General features: G+C 58.5%; 2 protein-coding genes across 2 annotated transcripts in view; both read right to left on the bottom strand.

The window, feature by feature from the left end:
* Positions 1–1,446, bottom strand: part of Sult4a1 (sulfotransferase family 4A, member 1) — a 20,146-nt gene extending 18,700 nt beyond the window's left edge. Inside the window, exons 1-4 of the mRNA XM_013025737.1 lie at positions 1,363–1,446; positions 685–917; positions 322–480; positions 39–160 (exon numbers count right to left, since the gene is read on the bottom strand). Coding sequence (XP_012881191.1) covers positions 39–160; positions 322–480; positions 685–917; positions 1,363–1,446 — 598 coding nt within the window. The remainder of the gene's footprint in view (positions 1–38; positions 161–321; positions 481–684; positions 918–1,362) is intronic.
* Positions 1,447–5,310: 3,864 nt separating this feature from the next.
* Positions 5,311–9,068, bottom strand: part of Pnpla5 (patatin-like phospholipase domain containing 5) — a 16,146-nt gene continuing 12,388 nt past the window's right edge. The window contains exons 6-8 of the mRNA XM_013025736.1: positions 8,079–8,290; positions 6,171–6,287; positions 5,311–5,759 (exon numbers count right to left, since the gene is read on the bottom strand). Coding sequence (XP_012881190.1) covers positions 5,630–5,759; positions 6,171–6,287; positions 8,079–8,290 — 459 coding nt within the window. The 3' untranslated portion in view covers positions 5,311–5,629. The remainder of the gene's footprint in view (positions 5,760–6,170; positions 6,288–8,078; positions 8,291–9,068) is intronic.

The raw sequence follows: 9,068 nt of genomic DNA, 5'->3' as shown, positions 1-9,068 counted from the left end.
TCCTTCCGCGGCGCTCGGCACGCACGGGTCCTGCAGACCCGGTTGCCCGTCGGCCCGGCCCTGCACCCCGCAAGGCCGGCCGGGGGCCCCTCGCCGCTTGCCATCTGGCCGGTGCCCGCGTAGAGGCGGGCTGTGGCGTGGACGAGGGACACCCCGAAATCTGCGTGGAACAACCGCAGCCTGGCCCGAGCCCCACCGTCCGCTCGCCAGACCGCGTGCACTGAGCGCCTCCGCCCTGGCGGGGTCTCGGGGGTCTGGGAAGGGGGGTAACCCCGCCCTCGGGCGGCGGGGGGCGGGCTGGCCCTGGGAGACCCCCGCTACCCGCACATCGGGGAGGAAGCGGCAGAGAAGGCAACCGCAGCCCGCCGGCGCTGGAAGCTCCCTGGAGGAGAGCTGCCGCGGCGGCCGGAGCGCGAGGCCCGGACGGGAACACCCGCACCTGAGGTCCGGACCAGGAAGATGGCGTCCAGGAATAGAGAGCTTAAAAGCACAAGCAGACAAGAAAACTGACAGACTGACAGACAGACATTGTGTTATGAACAGCCGCTGGGGTGAAGGCCAGGCCTCCCGTCCAGGGAGCGGGTGTGTCCGCCAGGAGGCGCTCTTCCCTCGGGAGGAGGGGAGGAAGAACCCGGCGCGGGGCTGAACTGGAGGGCTGACCTGGGTTGATGGCACTGAGAATACCCGTTTGTTACCATTGCTGGAGAGGCCGTCTCCAAGTTCTGCCAGCCCAGGAACCGGAGAGGTTCGTTGGAGAAGAGGTCAGTTCCAGAGGGAGAAGGATGAGCCTCAAGTGTGAGGTTGAGCCCCCAAAGAAGCAAGCGTTCGAAGTCATCGGAACAGGTCAAAAGGACACCGGTGTGGGTGAGGGGGACCCCAAGGCCAAAGCGGGTCAGTGTGGGCATCTCAGATAAGACCTGGAAACAATTGAAATGTCCCTGGACGGGGGCCAGCATGCCCTCGCGACGGACGTCCATCACGCAGGGGTGAGGACAGAGGCCAGCATGCCCTCACAATGGACAGCCACCACGCAGGGGTGAGGATGGAGGCCACATGCCCTCACGATGGGTGTCCACCTCACAGGACTGAGGAAGAAAGACAGTTTTATGTTTGATGACCGAACAGGAAAGATGCCTGATTTCATTTCTCTTGGCTCCTGAGTCATATAGAGCTGGAGGGAGGAGAGGACTAACACTTGGTATAGTTAAATGGGAACAGACACTGGCACAGGACACTCTCCGGGTTGTGTGGAACTTCCTGTCTTTCCCTCCACACTGGTTACATGATGAGAGCTATAAGAGCCAACAAGGACACACACACACACACACACACACACACACACGGAAGGGAGTGGACGCTCACCTGCTCAACACTCAAATCCCTGGGCTGCTGAGTCCAGGGAACACTCTGGCCGCTGTCCATGGTGCTGAACGACTGCGGCTCCATCGTCCTGAACAAGGGGTGTCTGTAAGCACAGCCCGATTCCCCCTCGGTTTTGCTTTGTCTGTTGTCTCTCTTGAGGCGTATTTTTCTATTAAACTTAATCTTAGTGTTAAATACTTGTTGGTTACACACACAAAATCAGAAAAAATGACAAGCAACTTCTCCACACCAATGACCCAACTACCATCAATGCCCATCCATCTCTATAGCCGTGTGGACGACTTTAAAGCCAGTCTTTCCTATTGTGGATGGGCCTCTAAGACATGGGCTCTCTGAAAGTCTGTCCCCGATACACAAACACACCTTCGAAGCAGTGCTCGCTCCCTAACCTTGCCAAACATTGCCATTTGGCACACACAATCAGATCTATGCCTGGGGTACACAGTGTCTGTGGGGTGCAGGCACCCACTTGGGGACTCCTAGTGCAGTGCTCACATCGCATGACCCCAGCCCCAAATAGGCACATACCTCTTGCCAGCAAGCTGGGCACAAGGTGCAGACTCAGGCACGTGGCTGTCCCATAGGGGGGCCCTGAGGACACTGCTGTCCAGGAACTACAGGCTCCTGCCAACACAAGGTCAGTTCAAGGCACATTACCTAGCTAGGCACCGGTGGCTCACACCTATAATCCTAGCTACTCAAGAGGCTGAGAGCCAGCTTGGGCAGAAAAATCCCAGAGACTCTTATCTTCCATTAGTAAAAAGCCAGAAATAGAAGTGTGGCTCAAATGCTAAAGTACCAGCCTTGAGCAAAACAAAAGTCAGTCAACAGTGCAAGGTCCTGAGTTCAAGCCCCAGGACTGGCACAAAAAGAAAAGGAGGATCTTGAGCATTGGGGGGGTCTAGAAAAGGCAGGGCCATGTCCTCTCCCCCACCCATGTCACCTGTGGCGGGTCATGTGACCTAGATGAGGACTTTGACTGGCTGAACTCCAGGTTGCTGGTGGGTTTCATAGACCACAGGCCACCCCCATAGTTTCCCTCCCACCCAATCCTAGCACCTAGGAAACCCTCCTGAAACCCTTCCTGAACAGCCCCTCCTCCCCTGCCCAGAGGTGTTGGTTGTGTGTTCTGTGGGCTTGGGGCCTAGTTGGAGCCACAACCCCTACCCTAGAAGCATCCAGCGCAGCCTCCGATTTTAAAGACAGGAAGACCACAAGGCCAGGGAGGCTGTGCTGGTCCAGAGACTTGTCCCTCTGCCTACAGCACAAATGTAGTGTAGCCAGCCTGGCCCCAGCCTGCTCTAGCCCCTCCTCCCAGGCTGCAGTGAGAACTCAGGAAGATACTGCCCAGTGTCAGTGGCTCACACATGCATCCCTGGCCACTTGGGAGACTGAGATTGGGAGGATCACGGATGGAGGCCAGCTTGGGCCTAAAGGTCATAAGACCCCATCTCAACCAATAGCTGGATGTAATGGTGTGTACCTGTCATAGAAAGGTTGTGGTCTAGCTGGCACCTGTGGCTCACACCTATAATCCTAGCTACTTAGGAGGCTGAGATCTGAGGATCACAGTTCAAACTAGCCCAGGTAGGAAAGTCCATGAGACTCTTATCCAATAAACCACCAGAAAACCAGAAGTGGCGCTGTGGCTCAAGAGGTAGAACACTCACCTTGAGCTGAAGAGCTGAGAACAGCGCCCAGGCCCAGTTCAAGCCCTACAACAGAAAGAGAGAAAGAAAGAAAGAAAGAAAGAAAGAAAGAAAGAAAGAAAGAAAGAAAGAAAGAAAGAAAGAAAGAAAGAAAGAAAGAAAGAGAAAGAAAAGAAAGAAAGAAAGAAAGAAAGAAAGAAAGGGGAAGGAAGAAAGGGGAAGGAAGAAAGAAAGAGGAAGGAAGGAAGGAAGGAAGGAGGAAGGAAAGAAGGAAGGAAGGAAGGAAGGAAGGAAGATTGTGGTCTAGGCAGGCCTAGGCAAACAGTGAGGTCCTATTTGAAAAATGCAAAATGCCCAGCAGAGGGCTCAGTAGTAACCTTCCTTGCTGGCTAAGGGCCAGCGCTGTGAATGGAGGGGGGTGGGGGATGATGATTTAGATCTGATACTGGGGCATCATACAGGGGCACTACTGGACCCCTTGGGTCCTGAGGGACCCGGTGGGGTGCAGGGCTGGACTTGACTTAGCAGCATCCTAGGTGTGATGTGAGCCTTGGCTAGCCACTTGCCTGAATTGAGAACAGGGCTGGATGTGTCTGTGAGATGACTGGCAGGTGGGACAGCCACTGCAGGGGAAGATCCACCCTGAATGTGGGCAGCACCGTCCAATGGCCAGTGGGTGCAGATGGAATGGAGGTGGGAGGGGGAGGCGCACTCCCTGCCCTGTCCTCCTGTCATGAGGCACAGCACCCGAGCCTGCTGGCTATGGACCTGAAGCCATGAACAAGCTCTGTCCTCCCTTACACCGCTCCCTTACATTGTTTCCTTTTACACTGTTAACTCAGGTGTTGGTAATTTGTTTTGTTGTTTTTGTTTTTACCAGACCTGGGGCTTGAACTCAGGGCCTGAACACTGTCCCTGAGCCACTTTTGCTCAAGGCTAGCACTCCACTGCATGAACTACAGTGCCACTTGTGGCTTTTTCTGTCTATGTGGTACTGAGGAATGGAACCCAGGGCTTCATGCGTGCTAGGTGAGCACTGTACCACTGAGCCACTTGCCCAGCTCAACTCAGGTGTTCTGTGTGTTGACACACCTCGCTGGGGCTGTCCCCAGGGAGATGAGTTCTCAGGGAGGACCAATGTCCACTTTCTGTCCCCAGCAGGAAGAGCAAGCCGAGGCCTGTGGGGATTTTTCCCACCACTTGTATGAGCTCAGTAAGTCAGAAACCAGGAAAGTGCTTCTCAACAGTGCCATGCAGGGCCCTGGGCATGTCGACCCCGGTGCATTGGGCATGCTGGGAGCAGATGACATTCACATGAGCCACTGTCGTCTGCCCCATCCATGGGACAGCAAGTGCGGCCCAAGATGCAGGGGGGTGGGGAAGAGGTAGGGGAGGACAGAGGAAGGGCACTCCTCTGCGATTCCACTGCTGTCCCTCCCCTGTGCCCACACACCACATGCTTACTCTTCATCCATCTCTTGCTTCTCCTGCCCCAATCTGGACCCTGCACCCCAGCACCCCCGCACCCCTGCCTGTGGCACAGAGCCTTTACCCCAGCCGGTATCACTACTCAGCACACCTCAAGCTCTTGTCAGCTCCCAGCTCAATGACAAATGTTCTCATCATGAGTGAAGAGAGCACTCTGACCCTGAGTCCAAACCTCAGGGCCAGCACACACACACACACACACACACACACACACACACACACACACACACCAAGCTGAATGGATGAATGAATGACGAGTGAAGGAATGACTCTGTCCCACTCTTGCTCACAGATTTATTCCTGCGTCCCTTCTCCTCTCACCCATGCTTCCATTTCTGCACTGGCACAGGGTGGCTTTTTCTGGGGACAGGAAGAGCAGAGACTCCCAGGAGAGGCCAGAGGAGGCCAGTATGCCCCAGAGCACTGTGGAGGGGGATCCCGTGCCATGAGGGACCCACAGAGGTGGCAGCCAGTTCTGAGGTCCTGCAGAAGCATTTGCAACTGGGAACGCCAACAAATGAAACCTGGCCCCTTTCCTTCCGTCTCCTGTGGGCTCACCAGTAGGCCCGATGCCCAGTCAGAGATCAAACTTGCCAGGAGAGGTGGACATGGGGTGGCCGCCCCCCAGGGCCGGTGCAGGACAGTGGGGAGCAGAGAGGACGTGGGGACCCTGTTGTTCCACTTGTGCCCCTGCTCTGGGCATCCGGGCACCAGACCAGGTTTCTGTGATGTGATTGGTGACCCCTCCCCCACCCAGTGCCTTCTGTGTCCCTGCATAGGGACCATCTGCCTCTTGCTCCTACCATCCTTCTCCCCCAAGGAGACGGGGAGGAGGGGGAGGGGCCTGCAGCTGGGGACATTGTAGTGTGGGGACATCTGGACAGGACCAGCCTCCTCCCAAAAGAAGTGCAAGGTTCCAGGCGTGAATTCCCAAGGACAGCAGCCACAGAGGGTGAATAAGTACCATAACCCCCCGGGGGGGCCTCTCAGGGGGGCAGGGCGCCATCTCCAGCCTGCACCCCCAGAGCATCTGCAGGGTCAGTGTCAGGTTCTAAGCTCCCATTGGACAAGCCAGGGGCAGGCTGCCGGCCTGACTCATCCCAGCCCAGTCAGGAGAGACTGGTCCCTGGGCTGGCCCTATCTGGCACCCCACAGGTCTGCTGGGTGGAGCTGGGATGCATGGCCAGGTCCTGGGGCTGGAGGGGATGGGAGTCCACCACGCTGGGGACCACCGGCAGCCTGCAGAGGGAGCAGAGGGAGGAGTCAAGGTCAGAGTCTGTGGTTCAGTGACAAGAAAGAGACATCATGAGGGAAAGCAGCCCAGCCATGCCCTCCCCAGTCCTGTCTGCAGAGCAGGGCAGCAAGGCTCCAGGCCGGTGCCCAGCAGGGCCGTGGGGAGGTGGGCAGCTGAGCCTCCTGCCAGGGGACTGCTGGGTGACCACGCAGGGTGCCCATATCACTGGGATGTCTGGAACTGTGGCAGGGATGGCCAGAGGGCATCGGCTTCTCCTCCTGCCCTAGCGTGCCGTCTGACTGGCAACCTAGGCATGGCACCCGGCGGTGACCAGGCTGGAGTGGTGGGTGATCTCTGCCTACCCAGGGCCTGGGACGGAGCCTGTGTCCCCCTCCGGGTCCTTCCGCCAACCTTACCTGCCATGCCCCAGGAGCTGTGCCCACAGCCTGTTGCAGACCTCCAGGGTTGCACCTCTCAGCTGGTCCCGCATCCAGCGCAGGTCAGCTGGCACCTCGGGCAGCCACAGTGCCAGCCTGTGGGGAGGGGCCACATCAGCTTCCTGAGGATTCCCCGGGGTCAGCGGGGGTGGGAGGCAGAGTTCATGATCTGGGAGACACAGATTCCACAGCGCTGTGGGGAAGCCGTGGTTGGGAGGGGAAGGTCAAGCTGGCCCCAGGGAGGGCCCAGTTGTCCTCTCATTGGCTGTGCAGCCAGGGAAGGTCAGACAACCTCTCTGGGCCTCAGCCCAGTTGCTGTCTCTAACAGCCTCCATCCCTCTTCCCTCTCTCCACCCCATGCCCTTTCTCCATGCCTTCCCAATGCTGGAAACTGTTCTCCAACGTCCTCTTACTCAGAACACCATGGCTACCACTGCTGTCATGACTGAGCCCGAGGCAGAACTGATGTGCTTGGGACTGCACCAGCACCACAGCAAACTGGGCTGGGGACTCGTGTGCTAGACATCCAGAGCTCCCTCATGCCACTGTGCCTGGGAAGGGACACCTCTGAACTATGACACAACCGTCATCTCCCTTGCTAATGCAACCTCCACCTGCAGCCATGGAAACACCCAGAGTGAATGCCCCTGGAGTCTGGGCCAACTCTGCAAAGACTAGATCTTACACGTATTCTTTTTCATCTCACCCTGAGGCCTCAGCAAGCAGCCTGACGCACAAGGAGAATCCTCAGCATAAAGCTCTCCCAGCCTGGGAGACCACGGCTGACCACACCATTAACTCAGCACGGACCAGGACCGAGACCTGTGGTTCACTGCCACAAAGTTCCATCTAGAGAACTCTGTGTGTGTGTGTGTGTGTGTGTGTGTGCACAGAGCTGTCCCTGGGACTCCTCTCTGTCTGACACTTCACTGTATCCCTCCTATCAGGACATAGACACACCCAATGGCTGCAGGGTCCTGGGTGTCCAGACCATCTGGCCATCTGGTACAGCGCACCGGCCACTGTCTCCAGCCACACCACCTCCCCTTTCTGGCCCTGGAATGGCCCTCTGCCCTTCTGCCTGAGGACCCTTGCACGGACTGCACCAGCTTCCTGCAGTGCTGCTCCCTCTTCTCCTTTGCCTAATGGAGTCTGGCCCAGCCCTCCGCTGGAAGCTCACACATCATCTCCTCTGGGCAGCCATGCCCGGCCAGGCGGCCCTGCGGGAGGCATCATCAGTGGGAGAAGCTGAGGCCGAGCGAGTGACGGTAGGACTGGTGTGGGCTGTGGGCTCCGTGAAGCCGGTCACCGGCCTCGGTCCCGCTGTTCCCGGCCAGCGCATGGCCCCAGGGGTCCGGCCATCACCCATGGCGGACAGGGAAAGGCCAGAGGTCCATGAACCAACAAGCTAGCCACAGCCAGGCGACTCTGTAGGGCGCACCCTGCTTCACAGAAAAGACAAATGTGGCCCAGAGAGCCGCCCCGGCCTCACAACAACCCTGGTCCCAAGTTACCCGAGGACCAGAGCTTCCTCTCTGAGGCTCTGCTGAGTGGAGGCCGGGATCAAAGGCCAGGGAAGGGGGCAGGAGCAGAGTGCTGGCCGGTCCTGAACACAGTAGCCCCGCCCCACCCACTATGGCCAATCACAGCAGCTGTGCCACCCCGCCCCGCCCCCGCAGGCCAATCACAGTGGCTATGCCCCGCCCTGCCCCACCCACCACGGCCAATCACAGTGGCTGTGCCCCGCCCCATCCGCCCCGCCCACTGGTGGGGCCGGCCGGACGCCGGGCAGCCAGCCCCGGTCGTCCGGGGAGGGCAGCCGCGCCCCGCCAGCTCTGCCCACCCCGAGTGCCTGGCCCAGGCCCGCCGGTCCCCGCTGAGCCTCACCTCCTGCTCCGGAAGTAGACATACTCGAAGGGCAGCGTGCAAGGCAGCAGCAGGTACGTCAGTGCCCGCCCGGGCACTGAGCACTGGAAGCGGGCCCAGAGCCCCCGGTCCCTCGCGCAGGCCTTCCGGAGAGCTGCGGGAGAAGCCCCGTGCCAGCCTGGGCCGGGCCGGCCGCCCCCCAGCGCCCGCGGGTGCCCAGGAGCCCATCGGGTCTGGGCAAGGACCGGCCAGGATGGCTCTGCACTGGGAAGGCGCAGCACGGCCCAGAAGGCCATCACCTCCCACCTCTCCTTCCTTTTGCCTCCCAGCAAGGCCCACTAGGTCCCACGAGGCTCTCTCGGTCAGCTGTCCTCCCATGGACCTTATGGCTCTCCCTGTGCAACCCCAGGTCCTTTGTATATGCTATGCCAACTGTCCCGATACCCAACATTCTCACCTTTCTTGGCCAACATTTCTCATCTCCCTTTGGGGCCACTTGGGCTAATTGCACACCATTACCTGGACCTGTGGAATCATCTCATGCTTTCCTATCCTTGCAACTTTTTTCAGAGCCACTAGGACAGAGCCTAGTTTTCTGTTAGCTGGTTGGCAGCTTGAGAAGTCCCTTCCACTGTATGTGCCATGGTTGCTTTCCAAGCCTTGCTCATAGAGGACACGAGCCCTCTCTGGGGATCTCTCCTGTATACCTCCACTTCCCAGCCGCAGACTGTGTCCCTTCCTTCTCTGAGCCTCAGTTTCTTCATCCATAAATGGGGTGAGGACCACAGGGATGGCCAGGCTGAGGGAGGGATGGCTGATGGCACATAAAAAGCCCCTTGCCTTCCAGGTACCGGTGGCTCACCCCTGTAATCCCAGCTACTCAGGAGGCTGAGATCTGAGGATCAAGGCTCAAAGATAGCCTGGGCATAAGATTTGTATCTCCAAAACAACCTGCAAGAAGCCAGGCTAGAGGCATGGCTCGAGTGATGGAGCACACATTGAGCAAACCAG

The sequence above is a fragment of the Dipodomys ordii genome, unplaced genomic scaffold (genome assembly GCF_000151885.1).
Source record: "Dipodomys ordii isolate 6190 unplaced genomic scaffold, Dord_2.0 Scaffold87, whole genome shotgun sequence".
Classification (NCBI taxonomy): domain Eukaryota; kingdom Metazoa; phylum Chordata; class Mammalia; order Rodentia; family Heteromyidae; genus Dipodomys; species Dipodomys ordii.
The sequence above is the reverse complement of the archived record's forward strand: the minus strand, read 5'-3'. Positions and strand labels throughout refer to the sequence as shown.